We start from the raw sequence: 25,401 nt of genomic DNA, 5'->3' as shown, positions 1-25,401 counted from the left end.
GTCTTGCTCTTTGCAGTCCAACGTTGCTTTTGAGTTAAATCACTGTTTGTAATAGAGATTATATTTTTACACAGTAAGATACTAGAATTCGCAAAACAGTAATGACAAGCATGCTGCATGTATTTGATTGGATAATTGTTCAAAAATAAAAAATAGTGTGGAGTTCAATCAGTGAGGTCATTCTTCCTGTGAAAACAGGTGTTGAACAGATGACTTATTTAAGGACAGATGGCAGCATATGGACTTTTTAATTTAAAAGCTTAGTAGTTTGTGTCTGATAGCACTGGGGCCTCTGGGTGTGTTTGAACTTATATCTCAGCAAAGGTCTTACACTGTGACCGATCAAATAAGGATAAATATAGATATTCCTAAATTATCTTACCTTCTATAAGTGGTAGATGACCTCTATAATCAGACACCACAGTGAAACATATAAAGGGCAGAAAATAATCACAAAAGGCTTAAAATAAAAATTAAGCCTTTTTTATTTTAAAACAAATAGGTTATTTTTTAAATTAAGCCTATTTAGTCATTGTTAATCTTCATAGGGAACATAAAAAAATTTTACAAGTAAAGAATAAATCTTGTTGAAACAAATTGAGGAGACAAGAATGAGGGAAAAAGTGCTACTTAAAGAAATATTTTGAAGCTGTTCACACTTCCTGTCACCGAGATGATGGAAATGGAGCCTACTAAAAAAAAAAGGGCACTGCAATGGGCTGACATCTTTACAGGCAATACATGTTCTTACTATATGACATTAATGAGTTTCACCCTAAACTCACCGCGTCATGAAAAGCAAATCGGTACACACAAGGCTACAGGAAACAACTCCAACATACAACAACATACAGGTTGTACGCCTGTGAAAGGCCCTCAACCTAGAAGTACAACAGACAATCCAATACTTGGCTGCTTTAAAAATGCGTCCTTGCTGAGAACTCAGACCTTTTCATCTTTCCTGTATTCAGTCTCCCCTGTAACCATTGCTACTTCCCCATCTCTCGTCCACATACCGTCCTTCTAATCCCCTTGACTGAAGTGCGGGAGACCCAGTGGCTCTGGGCTTGAAAAAAGGAGGAGCAATAAATTAAAGTGGAAAGAGAACTCGAGATCAGAGAGGGGATGAAAAAGAAGAGTCGCTCAAGCAGCAAGCAGAGTCGGAGTCGGGGAGAAATGAGGGCGGCCGAGTGCAAAGCAAGTCGGATTAATAAGCAATGACAGACATGTTTTTAATTAAAAACCCTTTTTATTCGGACAAAATAATTATGTACCACAGCAACAGGAAAAATAGCTTAAGACAGAGAGTCAAAGAAGCCGCTGTAGACAGACGAGAACCCAAGATGCCATAGAAAACTGCATAAATTAAGACTGGCATTTTAAAAATAACAACAATGATATGATATAAAATCTGGACTGTCCTTTTTAATACACAAGCTCATCTTTTTCCAAACACACAGAAAGCAGTCATTGAACAGAAAATAAAACAGAAAACAAACCCACCCCTACTCAGGTCTTCATTTTTATTAGACTCCTGTATTCCTGATGTAACTTTTTCCAATTCTTGACTGCAGCATTAAGTAACCTCAACCTTTCACTTGACTTTGGGTTGATCTCATAAAGTCTAACAGTCTGCAACATTGAGTCTCTTATCAGTGCCACTGGCAGTCAGGACAGCATCATTACTCATTCCAGTCCTGTAGCCTGCGGTTGCAGTGAAGAGCAGAGGCAAACAGCAGCTGCATTTGGATCGAGAAACTCCAACAAGGCCTGAATCAGGGACTTTGCTTCTTTTCTTAATGTCCAGGAGATGAGCTTCATATGAAGGATGACTTTTCTCGCCTGACTGTGACGAACAACTCATAGGAGAAAGGGCAAATAATAAAAATGAATCTATAACTAATCTATCGCTTAACTCAAGGGAGATGATTTAATAAGCATTTTAGTCCCAGCTCTCTGGAGAAAATATCTAAAGTTATTTTATGACCATCACATAAGTCAGTGTAAAAAACATAAGTGAACACTTAATGGTTTATTGCTCATTTGAAGTGGCTAATCAGAAAAAGATCTATGGCTTTTCCCATTTGCATTTTCATCAGGACTGGAAGAGAGTGTGCCAGACTCCTCAGTGTGCGCTTATAGAGTATTTTTCAGGGCACAACAGTGTACGGTTGGTAGGGCAGCATTTTCTGACGTTCATTGATCGCATAAATCCATGCAGGCTTCACAAAGTTCAGGTTGCAATTCTCCATCAGCGCCTGTGATCGATGTGAGCAACAAAAAACAAATCAAACAGAAACATGTGTAAATCTTTGTACCAATGATGATTATGATGCTAAAAAGATTTTTAAAAAAGTTTTAAATCGCCTGAATTTAGACAGTAATTGAAATCAGGCAATTCTTCCTTGACCAGAACTCACACCATTACAGTATGTAAAATCATCAACAGTCTATGAGAGAAAACTTACTAAAAATGACAAGTAAGAGAAAAAGGCATTCATATCCATGTACTACATAGAACTTGATTTTCTGTGAACAGAGAATGTCTTGCTTTCTAACTGTTGGCTTTAGCTTTGACATGTTTAATAAAGATAATCTACAATTTTTACCCTGCCTGATCTGCAGGCAGGTTAAACTGCGGGTCACATCAAGGGTAAACTGTCCGTTATTAGGCTAATTGGTTGGTGTTACTCCAATAAGAAACACTTCAACACTTTTGCTTAAGTCAAAAATTAGAAATATTACCTGTAAAAATGCATCAATTTAGTAGCAACAGGAAGAAGTAATATTTTTATGTAGAAATAAAAGCTTTTATATCGCGTTACAAATTTTTGCGTACGCGTTTTGATATAGTAGTATATTATACTCAAGGTGTGTGAGTCTTATACCAGACCATGATTATTACAGGAATACGCCTGGGCCTGCAATCTTAAGTATTCCAGTCTAACACCTCCAGGACATTTGTTTCATCTGATTGCTGCATGTCATAGTTCAGTTTAAAAAAAAGTGGACACAGAGGATTTTAATTTGTTACAGTCTACTGAAAGATAACTTGAAATGGACGAATGTGAAGGACAGACTTCAAAGAAAACCACAAATCGGCATCAGTCGGTAAAAGCTTGATTTCAGCAAATCTACTGAAATCCAACTCAGCTAAACAATTTTATACATGTTTTAAGGGCTCTCTAGGTAGGCAAAACTAATTTGCCCCAATTTACTTGATGGTTTTATTCTACCTTTCAAAATGATAATAACAGCATTGAACTCTAGGATTGCATCTTTAGGGAGGTCTGAGGCTTTTAAAAGGCATTTTTGAAGTGCCCTCTGTGTAACTTAGCAACAACTAGCAAAATTTCCTCCAGCAATTTGTCAGGGTACCGTCTTTTGGAAGTTGCACATAATGGCAAGTGCATCCATTCATTCAAATGTTAAATGTTATGTTGGACATCTTTATTAAATTACATTTCAAACGGAGGGAACTTACATCCTCAAAGGACTCGTGCCATCCGCCACTCGTCACGACAAACTGCACTTTATCTGACATGTACTCCTCGATCACTCTGAAGAAAGCACAGCAGTGAGGTATGCACTTATAAACTAAAGAAACATCTATGCCAGGTTTCTGGAGTAAAACGTTCAGTTTTTAAAATGACTTGTGGCACACAAAAAAGTCTGCCCCTACCCGTTAAAGGCAACGATGTACCGTAAAAGTAGTCGCCTCTCGTTGTTTGGGAATTTTCCATAAAGGAAAAAGTGCTTTCCGTGAAGAAAATCTGGAAAGAAATAAAACATGAAAAGAAAATCAAAAAAGGCAGGTGCCAGACTAGACAATAAGGAGAACAGGAATTTATAGATGTCTTTTGTCAAAGGGGAGCAAGCACAAAAGCAACAGAAGACACTTTTGGTGTTTGTGTTTGGCCATCAATTTTGTGAGCAGCTGCAGCGTCCCATGCATCAGACCATCAGAGACAGATGTGTTCTCGCAAGCGGAGCATGAGTAACAGAGACAGGAAGATGCCTAGATAAGAGCAAAGGCAAACGTACCTGGCAGCTCAGGGATGGGATGATCCTCTTCTGCTTCAGCATCTGTGTTTTCATCCGTTGACCCCCCATATGGGTCCTCTTCTTTTACTGGTGATTCTTTTGCAGCAGCTTTCTTCTGTTTGCTCTCCACCCTTTGACAAGGAGAACACAATGTAGGCCGCATCTTTTAGTGCTCATCACACAATAGAAAATCCGGTTAGTTTTTATTCACAGCTAGAGTCCTGTACCAACCCACATTCTCTGTAGATTTCCCCCAAAGAAACTTTTTAACAGCAAAATCTGTGAAGACTTTTCAATGACATTACCTGCTTGTTTTTCAGTCCAGCACCTGGTCATTTCCAAAGCTTTTTTAGTAAGTGCAGAAAAAGGCTGAATTGATAGGAAGCCTCTCAGATTTGACCTATGAATGAATGAATTCACTCCTAAACAAGAACTAGTACTGTGCCAACAGGCAACGTCCCAGCATGTCAGCCAGACTTGTTCCAGGACAGACAATCAAAGACCAAAAGGGTAAAAAAGAGGAACTTTGATAAAATGTGCTCAGTCACCCTTTGATTTGCTCAAGTTTCCGTAGCTCTAGCACCTTGAACAAACTGTAGTAGTGTCCCAATATGTGATAGAGAATACTGATTCCTACACATTATGTGCTTCCTTAATGTTACTGGTAATAAAATATCCAACTTTGAGTACTTTTCCTTCAAAAACAACTTCCACACCAAAGAGTGTTGGCGTAATCTGTAAATATTTAAACCAACACACTGATTTTTTTTTTCCTTTATAGTTTCAGAACAGATAAACACTGATCAGGGCAAGCCAAGCTGAAAATCAAAACAAAGAAACAAAAAAAAACTATTACAGAAAGCCAATTTTCCTCTACATCTCTAATGCCAGCCAGTTTGAAACGTTTTAGGAGAGTCTGGCTGTTATAATGATAGATGTGCTTTAAAATGTTTTGACATTCACAGCACATCTGTGTTATTCTTTCATCAGACATCTCATCAGCTTTACATAGGAAATAGCCAATTATAAAACTGGATTACTATTACGAATAACTACTGCAAAACATAACAGCAACTACTGCTGGCCAGACGTAGGTTCTATAAAAGGAGCAGTGGTTTCGACTCACATCCAGCTTTTTTTCCTTTTTTTTTTTAAAGCAACACTCCTCTTTGAAGACACGGTTGTTTACTTTTTAACACTAAAATACATGTATGCAGTATTGTATAAGTGTATTTAGAAATTAATTCATAGAACATGGCTTAAAGTTGGAAAGGGCACTTAGAACATGAGATAAAAGTACATTTATGGCACTAATCTAAGAACTACAATCACAGTCTGTGGTATTGCTTCCAGTTACCTCTGCAGCTCGTCTTCTGTATCTACTCCTGATTCATCATCACCTTCATCTTCTCCTGCTAAAAAAAAAGTTACAAGTTAATCATCAGTGGTTTCCCTGGAATGCCAGATTTACTTTAATGAAAGAAAAGTCTTGCAGGGAATTATATTTTTAAGTTAAATATTTGTTTTTGCAACTCAACATATAAATTCAGCAAGGGCGAGATGTGCTGACTGCTCTGTGGCCCTAATCTTAAAACTAATTAACTTTAATATGTGCAAGAGTTAAATCTGCTTTAAATTCCTTGCCATCTGTGCAGAGGAGTTTAATGTCTCATTAAAATGCCAGGTGAGTCCACATTTCTATGAAATATACATAAGCATTTCATTCCATGTAAGCTTGCTGGCAACACAGCCCGGTTCTTGCCAGGCTGTGTTGTTGAGGGTTCTAGTTGGGGGGGCAGCTCTGTTTAAAATGCAGTCCGCATGTAACGTGGTGTGTTGGTGGGTCAGAGGTTGTTGTCTCTCCTTAATGATGCACCTCACCACTTTACTCTGGGTCTCACATTAACATAGAAATGAGAATCATGCACAAGTCCCTTTGCAGTCATTACTGCTCCACTCCATTCTCACTTTCCACCCAAGCTGCATGGCTTCTTACTCTTGCCCTTTTCGCAGTGATAATGTAAACTCATCCATTTCCCAAGTAGATTATAATAGTTAGCCCCTTTGTCTAATCCTATGACTCTCATTTTGTCCCGTAGCTCCCTCTATATTCATTTAGTCCACTTCTGCTGTGCTGTTGCCCTCTTTCAGGCTCCGGTAGTTTGAGGGAATAAAATCAATCACTTCAAATAAATCACTTAATATCGGCTCTTGAATTTGTTCCACACAGAGATGTTCTTACTCGTTTATGCCAAGGAGATTTATGGTTCTGTCATTCAATATGTGTTTTCTTATTGGATTAGATGTCAGAGCTCAATGACTAAAATGTCTTCCCATTTTCTTCTTTCAAATTTCAATTCTGTGTTGGACCAAAATGGTCATTTCAACTTACTATATACTACAGTTCAACGCATGACTTATAATTTATTTGACACCCTTGGTATTTAACTTACTTAACAGCTTAAATGAGTTACCTTCAACTTCCACAGTTTAGATTTATGTTTTCAGGTTCCTAAGGCTTCAGTAGAAAAAAATATCCATGTTTTGCTATTGGATCAAGGGTATCAGGATCAGAAAGCTTTTATTGTTATTGTGCCAGAGCACAACAAAATTACAAAACATGAAAAGAATATGATTATTTCTGGGAATAACAACTAAATGCTCTGGTCAGATACTCAGAGAAATAAAAAAGAAAGTAGGTCATATTTTAAGTTTCAAGCATCCAGCATGCTGACATCAGTGAAGTCTGCATTGGGTAGTGTGAGTTTAAGTTATACTATTTGAGTCACTGCTACTTCAGTTCTGTAGCAGTAATGCACGAGAGCTAAACATGGAGAATGCTGTACCATTGACAATGATGCAACATCATTTTTTGACATGTCCAAAAATCAGTGGCAGTCTGTCTTTGAGGGGAAAAAAAAGAGTGTAATCTGCAGTATCAAATACACATCAAGGTGATGCTGGAATATTGTGTCTTTTTGTGCTATTGAAATAAAATTGAGCTATGAAGTAGTGTGTGACAGGTGACACAACTTCAGCAGTAAAATAAAACAAAGTAAAAGAAAAAATGAGAAGGATTTATATTCTGCCGGAAGGTTTCATTTCTGCTTTTGCACTTTTGGGGGTTAGTTAATAAATAATGAGGATCAGCAATTGCTGAGCTCAGTGAATGGACCAAATTAGCATAGGCTTTGATGTTAGAAACTGGAGTTTTGATTGACACAATGCATTGCTGTCAGTACCGACCCTTCAGTAAATTAGAAGGCTATTACAGGCATCATGCAAAAAAAATATATATACAAGATAAATATTTGTAAAGTAAAACAAAAAAACTATGTACAGTGGAGAATCATGTAAATAATAAATTCATGTTTTTATTTGTTGTTTAGGAGTAAGAGGAGAGTTAGAGAATGGGAAAAGGAGCAAATAAATCACTTTATTTTGGCAAACAAGTAGGGAATCCATCAGCCATGCATTCTACAGGCTGACAGGAACTTTATACGAATACTCTACTGAGGTATGAATTGGTCTGCAACACTGGCACATTTAGAAGGAAAATTTAAACTAAGCCATAATGAGAAGAGAGCCTCATGCAGTCGTAGAAGAGAAAGATAAAAAGAAAGATATTCAAAGCAATCTGATGCAAAAATAATGTGGAAAAATGGAAAATATGAAGCCTGCAGGATTGTTCTTGTGTGTAAATCATGAATGAATATAGTGCATGCAGCTAGAAGGAACTTCAAAGTTCTTTGGATAGTAAATGCTTTACCTTCAGTTTTTACTTTTATTTAAAGCGGATGAAGCTGTGTGAGGGAAGGGTGCTTTGTGAGGCAGAAGCTCAGCTGGAAGCTGCAGCTGCAAGGAGGAGCTTTGTGGAAATAGGCGGAGCTTTGTGAGAGCAAGCATTTAGGCACCATCAAATGGCTGCCAAGGGAAATTCAAGGATTTCTCAAACATGCATGAAAGGAAAACAAAACACTCCATGTATGCAATTGATGAGGAAATAACATAAGATGAAAGCTAAAAAAAGGAAATTTTACATATTACCTCCGTTTTCTGTTGTTACATTTAGCGTCAATCAATCATTCACATAAGTTTACTCTAACTGTTTTTATAAACATATCTCAACCTTTTTCTACAACTCCCAAAATAATTTAAAGTTAAGAAAATGTTAAGATGCTTGTGGACTTTCTCTTTATTCAACTAACTTCCCAATTAGATATTTTATGTACCCAATTTCCTCTGTATCCCCCTTTCCATTAAACTTCCACCTCTATAATTAAATCTCCTCATTCCATTATTAGTCTTAGGTGAACTTTGGTCACAAATCAGCTAAAACCCTATTTTAGATTTTCCAGCAAATTAAATAAAAACCTCTCTACCCAAATATCAAATTAAAGGGACATCCAAATAAAGGTACAAAGAAAGACAACAGGGCAGATCAAATAAAATAAGCTTTTACCATTTGATTTTCCTTGACAAATTTTGACTTATTACCTGGTTCATCCTCGTCAGTTGAGCCTCCATATTCATCATCCTCATCCTTTTTTTCTGGTGTCTTTATCGGAGTGACTTGTTTCGCCTGCTTCTGTGGAATCTGCAAGAACAGCCGGACTCTAGATTTGTAAACTTCACATATTTCTTTAATCCCACGATTATATTTATTGGCTCACTCATAAGACAAATTGACCTTAGTTTCGATTTCCTCCTCACTCTGGTCGTCACCGTCCGTTTCGCTCTCGGAGCTGGACTCCGCCCCATCCATCAAGTAGCTGATGGAAAGCAAGAAACAAAATGTGTCAGGATGATGAAATGCCAGAGGGGAAAGAACAACTGGGTAATATATCTTGTTTCCCCATCTGTTTTACAACGTGATTCAAAGTGTAGTGAGGCCCTTACCTGCTAGCCTCTGCAACAAAGAGCAAGTTTCAGACATTTTTTTTCTCCAGATGAATGAGCCCTTGTCCTAATGTTTAAAACATCACCAGCACCTCTGAGTAACGTACTTTTAAATCTAGCAGTCCTAGGACAGATTTACTCCTCCTGAGAGGGAGGAATCTGTCTGAAACAAAGAAATCAACAAACACAAAATGGCCTCATAATTAGAAGTATTGTTGGTTTTGCATCGTGCAATGATCAAATCACATTTTTATTTGATCTACAGCTTCCCAACATTTAGACTACAACATTTGTAGTCTAAAGCTAATTAAAAACTCAAACTTTAGTTACTTTGTAAATCAAAATATAGCATAAGACCAATAAAAAAAGGCTAAAGGCATACAGTTCCAATAAATGATTCTAACGCAACAAATTAATTTGAGGTTGAGTTGAAGGGGAAACATACTGGTATATAAGATTCACAAGCAACACTGATAATCACAGCCTGTAGAATATAGTGAGTTTAAGAGTTTGAGAAGATTCACAAGGAGTTGGCGACTGCTGAAAGAGCCACCACACATGCTGCAGTGTTGCATTTCTTCGTGTTGTATCTGGTATCTGTACTAACCAGATACAACGTTAGTAACATCTGACCTGAGCAAATAACTTTGGATTTCTTTTAAAAATAAAGATCCCAGAAAGAACTGTGCAACATATTATATCTAAATGCTAACTAATTATTTGACATTTATCAGTCCCAGAGAGTAGTAGGGTTCTCTATGTCTCTCATATTTCACTTTTCATGGCAGGAGGGATAAGACGTTTGTGGTGGTAAGATGTTTAAGTCATTAGGAAACTAACACTGAGTCGTATTAATCCCAAAACAGTTGATGTCAGCCAGAAGCAACTTTTTCAATAAAACCTTGCTGTTGAGATATAAATACTTAGGGCTGCACAATATAACACAATTACATTCAATATAACTTTATTCATCCCCATGGGGCAATTAAAGAGGTATAGAGAGCAGCAGCAGTAATACATAAAAACACAGACACAAAACCACATAAAAACAATATAAAAAGTGCAATAAGCAGGCAAGTGCTAAAAAAGAATTACAACAGTTTTAGGTACGAACGGATCTGAGTTCAGGAAATGCACAGCTCTTGGGACAAATGTGTTTTTCCTGGATCTCAGGCAACTGAAAAACTGAGAGCATAAATTAAGGAAGGATCCTTCAAATCACCAAAGACAGATTTCTGACAAGACAGACAATAATTTTGGAACCGACTTTGGTGACTTTCTATACATAAGTCCAAACTTCGCATAGAGGTAAATGAAAAAGTGAAACGTTTTCTTTAAAGCTGTTGGAATAGATTTATCAACTCCAAAAGATCTCCGCTTCTTTAACAGACATCATAAATTAAATGAATTACAGAATTAAAAGAATATTTTATTCATACTAAATTTTTTGAGACACTCCAGAAGAACCAGAAGAAACTATCCCAGCTGTTCTGAAACAACTGCATTAAAAAAAATGACTTGCAGACTAGGAGTAAATCATCTGCCAACCTTTCCCAGACAATCCTCTCAAGCCACTATAAAGTCAGCTAAAAATTATCTGGGGGGGGGGGGGGGGGGTATCTGAAGCACAGAAGTGATATACTGTAGATAAGGTGAAATCATTTTACCACACAATGAAGGAGGACATTTCACTGACCTCTGCTTAGGCCAGGAAATTGGAAAATGACAAATGAGACTATGGGAAAAGGAAGTAAATGAAGTTGTGACAGTAAGAGCAGCTATCACAAAAAAAAGAAAACTGATCCATATGTTTGAGTTATTCCTGCCTCTTCTTAGATGGGAGAAATGATTTGTGTGCTAAATCACACATTATTTTGGTTTTAACATTATGGATGAACAGATTCTGTTAAGGGTTGCCCGCATGGGCTTTTTAGCCAGCTAACTTTAAAGGACACATCCGATAAAATAAATGGAAAAAGTCATGGTGTAGAAATGACTACCCCATGACTTTGTTTACACCATCCTTGTAAAGTAAGAGGGCTGAGATGTGGAGGTCAAACAAAATCTGCTTTAAGAGCTTGTTTTAAAAAGATTTCTGCAGGCAGATGAAGTGATGCAGCCACCATACCTAGTGTCTACAGTAGCAGCCTGTGGGGCAGCGCTATGATCTGGGCTGCAGGTGGTCAGGCTCAGGCTCATTAACATTATGAGTCCAAATAATGATCAATCCATCTATGGTGTGAGCTTAAAATTTGGAGGCTTTGTCTTTTTTTAAGCCATGCAGTGTATTTTAAATAAATTTGTTTATGTATTTACAAATGTTTACTTAAAATGTTTACTTGGAGCAGAAAAACTACTACAAATATCAATTAGAGCTCCAGTTGATCAGAACATTTCAGGTTAAAAACAAAACTTCTGAAGTTGGAGGACGAGTTTTCATAGATTTTACATGTTGACCTCAAATATATTTCTAATATATATCAAATCACCAGCATAATTCACAATCCTCACTAATGCAGCCGCTCTAGTATTATTATTTACTGCAACCACAACTGATGACAATGTAGTTCTAAACTTCTGGCTCAAATTGCATTATGTAGGAGCATCACTTTGAAAGTAAAATAATTCCTTTATGTAGCAGGTACTTTTATGAGCTGTAGATTATTTATGCAAGATTTTATTTTCAGACTTATTTCCATATCTTTTTTTAAAAAAAATACTAAAACCTGATTGCATTAATATTTTGGACCCAATTATCCTCTTTTTAGTGGTTTAAAATCTGCTTGCTAATTTGGTTATATTGTTAGCCAGTGTCAGAGGTGGTTGAGTATTTCTCATTTTCTTGTTTTATGTGTCCTTTGTTGCTCACTGATTCATAATGTTAAATGACTATATATTCAGTGTCGGCTGGGGTTCTTAGCTGATGTCCCAATCTGATTGTTACAAACACTCCACAGCCTGCATGCATGTCAGGAGCCGAGCGAAGCTGCACGTTTTACCTCCAGATGCTCAGCAACAACAGTTAAAGCGTGAGTCTGCAGATTTGTACGGGTGCTTGTCATCATCAAAGTAAGTGGTTCTTTTAATTACCCATAGCAGATGCAGCTTTTAAATAAAGAATACATCATCAAAGCTGCACACTCAACATGCAGCACAATAGCGGTGCTGGGCAGGGGAGCCCAGGGCGAGTTCTCACCGGCACAATAGGAAATTTACAGAGAAAGGCGAACATGAATGAGAATGGCAGGTTGCAGTGAAGTTTTTACTTTTATTCTCCTTGAATTTTTCTTTTTAAATAAAGCTCAAAGATAAAAACTTAGCTGCATAGCAATATTTAATTTACTCAGCTTCATTTATTGAAATGGCATTTTATTTCATACATCTTTGTTTGAAAAGTTATGTAAGAAAAGTTATCAAATTGCTCTTTCCATGGCGAGCAGTGTGATGATCTCTTATCTTTTAATTTGAACTAGAAAAAGGCATCAATTACAGGCTAAAGAGAACGTATTTATTTTTATTATTGTGAATTTTCCTATCTTATATTTGAACGCAAAGCTGAAACGGAAAGACAATCACTTTCATAAAATGGTACAATTATTTTAGAAACTAAACATTTAAGATGTAACAAAGTTGAAAACTTTGAAAAATACTATATATTAATTCTTCATTCACTCTAATATTTCACCTATGACACCACTGGAGCTGAATTCAGTAAATTAAAATCTATACTTCAACAAGGATTGTCAGATTAAAAGTACCTTTTGAAAAAAAAACTGCCTGTAAGAAGGTATTAAACATAGTTTTTATTAATAGCACATTCCTGTATTAAAAGCTTTTTAATATTCTAATCTTAAATGTGATGTTTTTATCATTAGTGGAAAATAATCATAATTAACATAAATAAAGGCTTTCAATTACCTGGGTGTAATTAATCTACATAATGTAGATTAATTACATTAGTGATAAAGTTCCTAAAGTAAATGGGCTTTTCAGTAATATTCTAATTTAATGAATGGGTCTGTATGTACACTATGTACAGATCATGTGATATAAACAAACATACCAGGTTCTAAATCACTTAAAGCATATTGCAGTCACATTCTGAGGCCGAGTTTGAACTTAAACAAGCATTGTTATCAAGCTTAGTAGAAGGATAAATGTAAAATCTTATTAACTTATAAGGCGTTAAATGGTCTGATCTAAATGCATCTTACAGCTGATTTTCAGGTAGGAAGCATCAAGACGAAGTGTCGTACATGGACTTATGTTGTGAGCCCCCCAACTGTAATTCAAGAATGGCACATATTTGATCCGACACCGCAGATTTTTTTTTATTTTTATGAATTAGAGCAAATTTTTACTGCCAAATTCAAAGGTTACAGATCCCTTCCCCACAAAACTGATATGAATCAGTTCTAAGCAGAAAATAATTATAATTAACAGAAATAAAGGTTTGAAAACATTCTGTTTGTAATTCATCTAAATAATATGTTTCCTTTAGTAAATTAAAGTACTGAAATAAGTGAACTTTTCACTTTGATGTCTCAGAATTTTATTATTCATAAAAGCTAACATAGAGGAGACAGTGGGGGGCAGTATGTATGTGGGAATTTCTTAATGAGAAATCAAAACTCCACACAGATAATACAGTAAGATCCCAATTAAATTAGGATCTCCCAATGTCTTTAGCCCTACATTATTCAGTACAAACAGATTTATCAGGAACCATGACAGAGGACCTTGATGTTCTATAAAACCCCCATAATGAGCCATATAATTAGAGAGCTGCAGGAGCTCAGTGGGCAGAATTTGTGATCACAGCAGGGATCTTCTACTCAAGGTTACAGTGTAGCAAGTGGTCTTCCCTGCTGTGGTGGGAGTATTTTTGGATGTTTCAATCAGTGAGATTGCTGAGAACAGTCTGTACAACGCAGGCAAACAGACACAGCCCAAAAGAGAGTTCTCATCAGACATGGAATCATACTGTAGTCACATGTTCTGTGCTACTTAATTCCTACCAGCTGCTCGTTTGGACGAGTTTCAGCATCTCTGCAGGTCTGAAATGAAACTTGGTGCAGTTTAATATATTTGATGTTGACGTGAGTTTTGGGATTTTTCACAGCTTTGTTCTATATTTCAGTTAGAACTGCATAATACTGGCACAAGATGCAAATGCAGACATTTCAAGTGTCTAGAAATATAATATGTTGTTGTTTTAATCGATATCTCACTAAAACAGGCTTTCAACAGTTAAATGCTAGGAGCATGTGTTAGGTTGCCGTCTCTTTTTGACAGCTTTCAGATCCATATACTGGCATGTTCTTCTCATTGCAGGGCCTAAAATTAAACCCAGCTATTCAGTCCAGCATTGTGCAGAACTGCACAGATCAAATTAAAGTCACACATGTTCTCATGCAGCAGAGATTCTTCCATTTATTCACCTGCACCATTACTTGATTTTATTTTATTTATTTATTTCAAACAGGTTTTTAAAAACAAGAAACTAAAGCAATCAGTAGGGCAGAGAAAACATGCGCATCCATAATCAAGAACAAAATAATTAGTTTGCTACTACTTTTCTGTTTGAAAAGGAGTAGGAAAAAGTGAACACTTATATGGCTATAAGGTGCTTCCTTAAGTATAGTTCTATAATTTGGCAAAACTCTAAATTGAAATGCCTTGGAAGATTAAATCAACTCAACAGTGAATGATCACACTATATGAAAGAAAATGGTTTCACTTCACACAGTGAAGTGCTAGTTGTGATCTTTTGTTTAATTTTGCACTTAAACGGCCAGTAATAGATTACAAACCTCGTACAGATTCATAATTAACATCGTTTTAATTATAACAGCTGTGCTACTGAGAGACCAATAACAGCTGCCTAAAAAACATTTCCTACTTCTGAAGCTAGAGGTTTTCTTATTATTATCCTTTCTCTGAAAGGATGCTGGACAGACAAGATTCTGCATAACTTTGCCATAATATCTAAGCTACTGGTGCATAACAACCTTGCATTAGCTGTGGATCATTTGTGTACTCAGCAAGAATAATTAAATAAACATACCACAGTTCACTAATATGGACACACATTTCTCACATAAATGAGTTTCTTCAGCTGCACAGCAAGTGCTCATTACCATGAACTTGCTTATACTATAAATCCTACAGTAACACTGAAATATATACATTCCAAAATGTGTAATAAAATCAACAAACATAAATTTTTCTTATGCAAAATGTCATGGCCACGTCAAGGGAGATAGGTGCTGGCCATGTTTGCAGACGATTATTGACATGCTTCACAAAGAGTCTAAATCCAAAAAAGTCATTACTAAAGAAGACGGCAGTTATGCTTTCAAGCATATTACTGGAAAGTTAAGTGGAAGGATATAACTGTTAAACTCATATCTCTGAGCTTAAACATCGTCATATTTATTGCTATTAAGGGGCAGAGAGTGCCTGTCCAACTGGACAATATATTGTTGGTAAGCACATCATGTTACCAGAAATATAAGAGCATTCTAAATACTGTAGTGATATTTAGGAATCAATATACTGAAACTCATTTATGGCTTTCTTACCGTTTATGTGAGATCTTCTGTTTCCTCTTATGGCAGTCCATCACCCATTCTTTCCGGACAATGATGCCGCCTGCTGATTTCACCTGGCTATACTTGGGAGTGTTGGCGAAGGCACAGCTGTAGAATAATGGGCCGAGGCAGGAACATGCATCCGGAAAAACAAACAAAAAAGATGTTTATGACACAACAGGAAAGCTGACAAGTCAGTCTGGTCTAATAGCTGCAAACAAAAAGCCATTAAACTGATGTTCTGACCATGTGAACCATGGCGCATAAAAATCTAGAGGGGAAATTAAGAAAAGTTTATTTAAAAGAAACCTTTGTATGTTAGACCAAAAAATAAATATTCTTTAGGAATAATTTGTCTCATTTTGAATGTGTTTACCAGCATTAAATGATTAAACAAAGAAAAGATGCTGAGGTGCACCTTATTTTATTTTTTATTTTATTTTTTATCTAAAGGCAATTCCCCTAAACAAAAGTATGAAGAACATTTTAGCTACAATAGGGCTTTATTCCTCCTCTACTTTCTTTTATCCTACACTGTGCAGTTACTCAGTGCATTGATCTGTTGACTTATCTCTTCGCTCTTTAGCATTTGTTCCTCGTTTATCTCTTCAAGTTCTCTTTGCACAGCAGTATCTGTAAGCAGTGCTCGTCTCCAGAGAACTGCAGCGTGGAGCTTCCCTAACAGCTTTGACACGGTGGGCATTATAAATGTGATATCACTGAAGTTTCTGTGCTCACAGCGGGTTTCCTCAGTATGCCAGCTGAACACCCCCTAAACAAAAACTGATTTATTTTCCTGTTTCTTATTCGTGTATCCGTCACCTATCCATTCAAATCAGGTGTCCTTGAAACGTCTACCATGGGACTCATTCTTCCTATTAACTTGCACTTTGTTTGAACAAAACAACAAACTGTGTGGAATCCTTCATATCCTATAAATGAAGAAAAGGTGCAGTGTGATCTTTCTTCTGATTCATCTTTTGATATGAAGCTACCATATGTCCTAAATTGTTAAAACTTCACCCATATATCTCAGTAGAGCTGTGCCGGCATTACAGCTTGATCTGTTAACCGCAGATTGGTGACCATTCATGCTTAAGTGCATCTCTATATTTTGTTTGCCTTTGAACAAGAGTAAAGTTGCTTTTCCAGCACAAAATCAATTCAAGTGGAAAAGATAATAGGAACTTACAATATTTAGTTGAAAATCTTTAATGGAAATGCAAAAATGTCCCTAAAGGTCTTTTTGTAAAGATATATGTTTAAAATCAGTCACCAGAGAGACCAGGCTGGTCTGTCTTGTTGATTAGAACATTATTTAAAAGTTTATTTCAGAAATAGAATTCAAAAAGTGAAACTCATTACATACATGAAGTGATTTATATTTTATGCATCTGTTTGTTCATTTTAAAAATAAATTTAACAAACATGTCAACCTCCACACTAATGTGGAAACTACTGACTTCATAACTATCCAGAAGACAATCTCAGACAGTAAGTAAGTCAGAAAAGGTAATTGCTAAAGAAGGTAGATGTTCTCAGATTGCTGCATCTAAGTTTATAAAATGAAAGGTTGTATGGAAGAAAAACGTATGGTAGAAAAAGGTTCACGAGCAACACCAGCTTGAGATGATTGGTGTGAAGTTAAAACAGAAATGATTTGAGGGGCCATGCCCTCTGCTGGAGTTGGTCTACTGTGTTTCTCAAGTTCAAAACCAGCACACCTTTCCACTCGGAGGTTACAAAAAGAACTTCATGTTTTGCAAATTCACGGACCTAAATCCCATTGAAAATCTATGCATTGTTGTCAAGAGGACAACAGAGCTAATAATGCAGATTGGTTAAGGTCATTACTAAAACATGTGACATCCAATAAAGCAGTATAAATGCTTATAAACTATAAAAATATTGTGAACCTGAATAATTATCTAATTTGTGATTAACCTGAAAGGAAATACTCACATAAGATGTGTGGAGTCAGGTGTCCAGTCAGGCCGGTACTTGGCTCCCATTTCAAGCGCTTTTTCTCTCAGCTCCCCTCTGAAGGGATTCTGGAAGCCGCTCAGCACAAACACAACTCCCTCCAAGATCCGGTTAAACGGAACCTGCTGCTGGCTCGTAGATTTTGTCTTCGGTTTGGATTTAGGTTCTGGTTTGGATTGGCTCTCCTGCTTCTTCTCAGCAGATTTCTTTGCTGATGATGCTGCAGAAAGAGCTCAGTTTTGAGGTTTGTTTGTTTTATAACATAAATAGATTTATTAATGATCTGCTACCTTTGGCAGTGCTTGGGCTTGGCGTGCTGATAGGACTCGGTTTGTATTTAGGGGTCGCAGCTTTGGTCTCAGGCGAGCCCCCAGGACTCATTTTCTTTGCTGGGGGAGGTCCAGAGGGAGACTGTCGCTCTTTGCTGAACTCAAACTTCCTTTTTGCTGGTGGCTGGATGACAAAAGTATCAAATTACTGTAGCAAGTATGTAAAAAAAATTAATACAAAAAACTAAATGGTTCACTGAACAGATTCTTGGCTGGAGCTGAATCTACTACAAACCAGTTCATTTTGACAAACTTGTATTAAGTGGTTACTTTAGCATATAACTCACTGATTATTGTCAATCAAACCTTCAGACTTAGTCTATTTTATGAAAATTGCATTGAAAATTCCATTATTGAGATTATCCTAATTTTGACAACTGACACATCTGTGAGTAGAGAGTCTGTTGGCAGAGAGTCCAGAAAGAGTACAAAGAGAAAGTTTCAGGTTTTGAAAATACAAAAGAAACCTTCGTCCAAACCGCGTCCAGGCCACACTACTTTGAGGAAATCACTTCAATTCACAACAACTGTCGTCTAAAGGAACTTTACAAAAAGATCATTTCAATTCAATCATACATACAGTAGATTCATATTGATCCCAGTTATCAAAGAGTATGCTCAATTAGTTATTCATAGATGTTTAAAAAGTTTCTATCCAATGAAACCCAGCAGATTGCATCGAGTCATTGACTTGCAGAATTCACTTCTCCTGGACAAGAGCATAGCAACGATCTCTGGGTGAAACAAGTCGTTTAATAGCTCAACATTTTCTGATGCTTCGTTAGAAGTTTTCTTTAAATTGTAAGATAAGGTTACAGTAAAACACAATGCATTTATCCATTAAAAGCAGACATGTTGGTAAAGCAAAAGTGAGAATAAGTTACTTTCACTTTATTTTGGAGCCAGAGAAAGGTCATAAGAAGGCAATGAGTATTTACCAAGAGTGAAGAGGCAACTTTTCCATCAAACTATTTATTTGCATCATTAGAAAAAAAAACTATATATCTGCTAGCTTGGGGATTTTTGCTCCGTTAAGATGAACAAACGTAGGCACAATATTCTGAGTCAGCTTTTTTGTATAAACACTCTGCAGCTGTTTGCATAAAAAGAGGAAATAAACTCCTCACTCAGAGCACCGTATTTTGATTGCATGTCTAATGTGGATTCAAGCAGAAAAGGTTGCTCTATCTTTGCTGTTAAAAGAAACATTGGGCTGATTTTCAGGAAGGTTTTTTTTTTTAAATTTACATAAAATATAAAGTAATTTTCAGGTATAAATATGTGCATACATTGAAAAATACATGAAAGCTATTCACTTCAGTTTAAGTTAGACTTACTGGATTTATCACATATTATTTGGTTGATATTGCAAATAAAAATGTGTTCTTCATAACCCATTTTTATGGGTTAAATAATGGTTAATTAACTCAATAAGAATATTAAAAGTGCATAAAAACCTTCAAACACCTACAGATCCTGAGCTGCATCAAACTTTTCTGTCTGGTTTCATTTCCTCTACAGCCTTCTCTGCCTCTTTGTGGTCTAAATGAAGAGAAGGGCTACAGCTCACTGATGAACAGGTGTTTGGTGGGTGCCCTTCAGAGCAGAACATGATGGGGGGATATTTAGTACCTGTGGTGAGGCAGAGATGGAGGTGGAAGCTTGACCTGGTGATTGAGAGCTACCTCCTGCCTGCAGAGCAGCAGCAGCATAGCTCAGCTTGTCACTCTGTGGAGAGACTAAAGATAGAAAAGAGAAGCAGACAGTGAGGAAGAACAAGACAGCCATTAACATAAAGGACCCCCAATAGAAAAGCCTGTCTTTCAACTCGCATGTCCCTCAGCAAAGTTAGGCAGCCTAAAATAAAACCTAATTAGAGTACACTCATTACTGCTTTAAAATCCCAAAGATCTGAAAGGAATCAATAGGGCTTGTAAATTTAAATAAATGGCTCTACCTTTGAGTGAAGTGCTTGGCTTTGTTGCATTGTCTCGGTTGAAGAAGAGGCTGCCAGGTTGAAGGCTGGGCCCAGATGAAGGAGACTCATCTTTCACCCTGAACTGTCCCAGCTTCGTCAGTTTCTGGCAGGAAGGAAGGATGAGTTCAGCGCCGAAGGAGAAAATTCAGGGACTGAATTAAGTGATTTTGTTTCCAATTACAAAGGAAGCCTTCAATCTGACAAATGATTTCATAGTTAAAACACTTCCAACTGAGCTCACCCTAGATTCAAATCAAATCCCTCCATGCCAGCCTTGTGGCATTAAGAGGAGCAAAAAGCCTTAAAATATATCGTCTTTTAATGCAGCAGAGTTAATTCAGGCTGAAAATTTCAGAAAACAATTGGGCTTTCATTTGAGTTCTATTATTTATTTGGGGTGTTAGATTTTTTTTAAAGTCACTAGTGGCACAATTATTGTCTGACCTGCTGTTACTACTATGCACAAACGTCCTTTGCCAGTAGGACACAGCCCATCTATCGGATTTATGGGGTATCCATGAGGTATCCATGGATAATGTTTATTTTGGGGTAACAGAACCATTCTTGTATTGATTTGGCCGTTTATATTAGATTAACACACCCTCCAAAAAAAGAAAGAGCCAACACTCCTTTAATGCCAGAGTCCACGAGATTTTGAATAATATTCTGATATTTCAAGAAGAATTTAATTCCTTGCACTCAAACAAAGTTCCTGGAGCCTTGAGAAGAGGAACAGGCCCACAGCATCACATATCCTCCACCATACTTATCAGTGAGAATGTGAACCAGTCCACATATTTATTCAAAATGCTAATACAAGGAGTCTAAGCTTTTTTTATATTCCACTTTGACAACTGCGTGCTGATGGCATTTAATGGTTGTCATGGAGACTCGGTGGCGCCATTGTATCACATAAATGAACACATTTCCAATTTAGCTTACCAGAAAATTTAAAAAATCTCAACAGAAAATGAAACTACAACAAAATGTTTCACAAAAAATCTAAATGTGAAGAAATTCATGTTTAATTTCATACAGAACTTACACGTACACACACACACAACCTGCCCAGTTATAATGGTGAGTTACACCTACATTTACTGGATTGTCTGTGACTATTCGGTTATAAAATAATAAATGCTATGTGATGTATCACAGCTATTAGAAAAAAGAAATACTGTGTAATTTAAGATGATGTGATGATGTGGCTTCAGATCGGGAACATCAAATAAAAAAGAGCTGTATTTTTATAGATAAAGCAAAGTTCTGTTATTTTATCCTCATTTACAGAGTTATTTGTATAGCAATGATTAAAATGGAGCACCACAGTGGATGACTTACAGGGGAGGAGGTCGGAGGATCGGTTTTATCAGGTGGTGAGTGGAACTTGACAAAAGCAAGGCCATATGCAATGTTCTGTAGTGTAAAAGACAACACAAATACACATTCTGTTAAAAGAACCTGTGTGCAGCTTAAATTCTAGATAAACATACAAAGAAAAATGACTCCTGTTAAAAATATTTCAGTTCACAGGCTGTACTGTTGACTTTATCAAATGTGTTTATTGTGTTTATCCACAATAAACACCTTTTTATTTAAAGGCTCAGAAATTTGCTGTGCCATATTTTGTAAGCGTCAGAAAGGATTTATTGTACTGCACAGTGGATCTGACGCTTCCTTTTATGAATATCGAATCCCTATCACCATCTCTACATGGGAAAAAATATACAACCAATAAATTTGCTGTCACCTAACAGTGATATGTCAGCCGATTTGAAATCACTAAGTTCCTCACCTTGCTGTACGGCTGGCTGCACACAATTTTCACCCTGTCCCACTTCTCCTGAGCGGTGCTCTTCTGCAATTGGTTGGGTCCGAAGAAACGAACCCGGTTCATGTTGGTGCCATTACGGCTCTCAGTAGGGGACATGAAGGAGGATGTGACGAGAAGAACCTGAGAGAAAGAGAGAGAGATAGAAAAAGAAAGATGCAAAGGTAAAAAGGAAGAATTTTTATTTTTTTTTATTAAGCAAAGATTAAAATGGTTAGGAAGTGAAAACTATCATAGTGTGATTTGTGAGAAAAACCTCATAGTCCTGGTCTTTGACAGCTGAAGAATTCCCAACCAACACCTCGATGAAAGCTGATCCTTCATTCCCAATATCAATACTATGGACCTGCTCCTCTTTTTCAAACTGGAGAAAAAGTAAATACAATATGAGACAGCTCTCAGAGGGGAAGAAAGAAGATCAATCGTAAAGAGCCAATAAATGAACTGCTGCGTCAGCCTCACAGTACATAGATGTTTCACCCCAGAGTCTTATCACTCTGGAAATTATTACAATCAAACACTTTCAATCAAAATTAAGACACTTGGTTATTTAGCATGACTACTCATTTGAGTTTGTAAACACACAATATTTTCTGACACAGGAGAAAAACTGTTGCATAGCCTTATTTTATACCCGAAATAACTGGAAAAAGTGTTACATCAGCCGAACATCGTAATCAGCAATAAGGATCTCAAATTGGCTGCTCTACAAGAGTACTGTGTTTGTGGGCCTCTACTTTAGAGGAAAAGAGTGAAACGTTTCACTACAGCTTAAACAGTCTGACAAAAGATTAAAAAGCTAAAACAAATTCAGACAAAAACGTTTTCTGAATGTTTAAGCATCATACAGTCACACAAGAATGATAAAACATCTTTTTGTGACAAACCCAAAAGTAAGTCCATGTTCATGCATCATATAAAACATTTTTACCCTTACTTTTGAAGATATATATATATAAAAAGTGAATACGTATTCGTTTTATGTGAATACGTGAAAAGAATACATTTTGATTTAACGAAAGTCAAATCAAAGTTTACCTCTATACCACATTTAAGAAAATACACTTTTACTTACTGGTAAAAGAAGTGTTATTAGCAAGTAACTTATTTAGCAAAATCTGAACTGCAATAAGATTATGTATATTGATAAAAAATAAATATTAAAATGAGTAAAATAAACATGACAAGTTGTCAAAAAAGGGATCAGAAAAGTTCAGTGTAGCTAAAACTAGTTGCATAATTAAAAATAATGTTAAAATAATTACACGTTTGGGCAGCTCTAAAGTGCAAAAGCAGGTTGGGCTGCAGGTTTGGCACTACCTCTGAAATGCCCCTGGACCTCATCTGTTGATACTGGATCTAGGTGTGTCTAACATTTGACTTGTGAACCTAATGTACTGTGTGGAGCATCATTTAAAAAGAAATGTGATGCTAGGTTTTTAAAGCAAGCAAAAGAGCTTGAAATTCACTAAACTACATTCAATACACTAGGAAGCCAGTGTAGAGCAGCTAGCACAGGTTGAATCTGATTTGAGTAATTTCTCCCAGAAGGAGCAAAGCTGATTTTAGAAAAGCTATGGGATTAGATTTAAGATTTCTCACATCCAGCATACAGCAATTTACAGAAATCCAGCTGCAAAGAGTGCCACATTTTAGGAAAATATGCAATTGCAATACTATTGTTGATCCAGATTCACTCGCTGTTCTATTTGTTTTCCGTCATTACAATGTTCCCTCTTTATGCTGTTTTGTTTTTTAGTTTCTTACTAATAAAACAGGTTGTATCTCTACGCTAATTTGGTGAAACTTCATTTTAAACGATGATTTAGTTTGCGTAAGGTCAAAAATGACGGCTAATAGGAATGGGGGAGAAACTTTTAAAGTATCATTTTTCATTTAAAGATATTTTGGAGTTTTTAGTAGACACTGATCGCTGAGCTATTTGTCAACGAATAGGTTGGTGACTTAAGATGAATGATAAGCATTTATTATCCTAGAATCTCACAGAAAGAAAAAAAAGAAACAAACACCCGAATAATTAGAGACAAGACAAACCTGGAGGATGACGGACGTCTGCTTCTCACCGGGTTTTGCTGCTTTCCACTTTCTGTATGTGTCTGAGCTCAGCAGATTGTCTGCTTTATGAGTCTGGTTTGAATTGAAACAAAAACGTTGAGCAAAGCGCAGCTTACTTTACGAACATAATGACATAAAACAACTTACGTTGTCCTCGGTGGAGCAAGAAATTACATGCTTGAGTTGAATTTCTGGCATACTTGTCTTGTTTTTCGAAATGCGATTAATTTCCTGTTAATTTCCGTCAACCGGGCGTTTAAAAAAAAAAAAGACGACGTACAGCCAAACCCTAAAACACACCCAGATTGCTTTTCGTGGCACTACAATAAACTCACTTTGTTGCAGAACAGCGATAGAACGACTCCTGACTAACCAGATAGCATGCTAGTAAACAAAAGACAGTGAACTTTCCCACATATGTCGGATCATTCAACAATCGTGAAATCGTGAAAGGCTGTAGTGCAATAATCTCCCACGCTCTTCTAAGCTTCACATTTAACACAATACTTTTATTGCTACACTAAATATCTCGATTTATATAACGACCACTTGAATTTAACGTTAAATATGCGCAAGTGAGCAGTCATTTTCCCACCAAAAGGCTGCAAATGTCAATGTGTCGTAACTTCCGACTCCAGGCGTCTCTAACCAATGAGAGCTTCACGTTCTTCTTCTACTGCACAATTTATGTCACCATGCAGTTAATTCGCCACCAAGTGGCGGAACGTATGCAGTTTCTAAGTCATAGAAAATGTTCGAAGTGGAACAAAATGTCGATATTGTGGAGAAAAACATTCGTGTTAAGTTGTTTTTTTCCCCACTTCATGTAAGTTGTTTTATGTCATTATTAAATCATTATTATTAATCTGTAACCTGAATCCAAGGTGGTATGAAAATTTAAAAAAAAAACTTGAATCCTTTATATATTGTTTTTTTTGCTATTATTTTTTATTATACTTCTACAAATTCTATATATTATACAATTTCTATTTATTTATAGCATTGATAAACATAAATATCCACAATATTTATGTATATATTTTTTATTATTTATGTTCTGGTAGTGTTTATAAAAAACATGATTACTAACTAATTGACTGATTTAATTTAATTCAGGATATAATTGATCTTATTCAAATACTAAAAAGAAGCCAAACTTTTTGAGTCAATGTATGTCAGTTGTAAGAAATTACAAAGCTTTAGTATTGTTTCAATGTGGAGTTTGGGGTGAGAAAAATTAATTTAAAGAAAATTACTGATTCTGGGGGATCTCAATGCATGTCAAGGCCAGAAGGGAAATATAATCCAGAGATCAAAATATGCCTCAAAACATCCCACTGGATCATGGCTAAAAAATTGCAAGGAGATTTCAGTCATGATCCACATTCAGTGACCACATTTGACAGCTGGAATGTAGATGAACTGGCAAACCAAACATTCAAGTGCTTACTTTTTAACTTATCTCTTTTTTTCCATAATGGACCATATTAGTATAATCATTACAGGACATGAAGCTCTAATGTTGTAATCATCTGACTCCTGCCTCATCCTACTGTCACTCATAAACAAGACAACTTGAATTCATATGCTGAGGGAAAATAGCTGATCTGGTGGAAACAATTTGCTTTTTTCCAGATTTGAGACATTTATATGGTAGAGGAATTTAAA

The 25,401-nt window shown here is 36.4% G+C and overlaps 1 protein-coding gene across 2 annotated transcripts; it reads right to left on the bottom strand.

The window, feature by feature from the left end:
- Nucleotides 1–1,229: 1,229 nt before the first annotated feature.
- Nucleotides 1,230–24,365, bottom strand: xrcc1 (X-ray repair complementing defective repair in Chinese hamster cells 1). Of its 2 annotated transcripts, none has more exons than XM_032559233.1 (17): nucleotides 23,881–24,365; nucleotides 23,713–23,805; nucleotides 21,914–22,021; nucleotides 21,622–21,780; nucleotides 21,168–21,242; nucleotides 19,806–19,929; nucleotides 19,481–19,587; nucleotides 17,810–17,972; nucleotides 17,499–17,739; nucleotides 15,528–15,644; nucleotides 8,735–8,816; nucleotides 8,542–8,641; nucleotides 5,402–5,459; nucleotides 4,045–4,175; nucleotides 3,683–3,773; nucleotides 3,485–3,560; nucleotides 1,230–2,258 (listed from the first exon to the last, which is right to left on the bottom strand). In XM_032559233.1, the coding sequence occupies exons 1-17, from the start codon at nucleotides 23,929–23,931 to the stop codon at nucleotides 2,151–2,153; spliced, it is 1,884 nt and encodes a 627-aa protein (XP_032415124.1). In that variant the 5' UTR covers nucleotides 23,932–24,365; the 3' UTR covers nucleotides 1,230–2,150. The 2 variants fall into 2 exon arrangements, with proteins under 2 accessions (XP_032415124.1, XP_032415125.1); XM_032559234.1 differs by having other exon boundaries at nucleotides 5,402–5,456.
- Between the last annotated feature and the right edge of the window lie 1,036 nt (nucleotides 24,366–25,401).

Source organism: Xiphophorus hellerii, chromosome 3, assembly GCF_003331165.1.
Source record: "Xiphophorus hellerii strain 12219 chromosome 3, Xiphophorus_hellerii-4.1, whole genome shotgun sequence".
Classification (NCBI taxonomy): Eukaryota; Metazoa; Chordata; class Actinopteri; order Cyprinodontiformes; family Poeciliidae; genus Xiphophorus; species Xiphophorus hellerii.
Note: the sequence above shows the minus strand (reverse complement) of the source record. Positions and strands in the feature narration are given on the sequence as shown.

What these genes read in the sequence shown, in the direction of transcription:
- xrcc1 (XM_032559233.1), bottom strand. Translation starts at nt 23,931, where the DNA reads ATGCCAGAAATTCAACTCAAGCATGTAATTTCTTGCTCCACCGAGGAC. An exon ending in ATCCTCCGACCTCCTCCCCT is followed by an intron (nt 19,930 to 21,167) that starts GTAAGTCATCCA and finishes CCTTCCTGCCAG; the next exon opens with AAACTGACGAAGCTGGGACA. An exon ending in AGGAGGAAATCGAAACTAAG is followed by an intron (nt 8,642 to 8,734) that starts GTCAATTTGTCT and finishes CTGTTCTTGCAG; the next exon opens with ATTCCACAGAAGCAGGCGAA.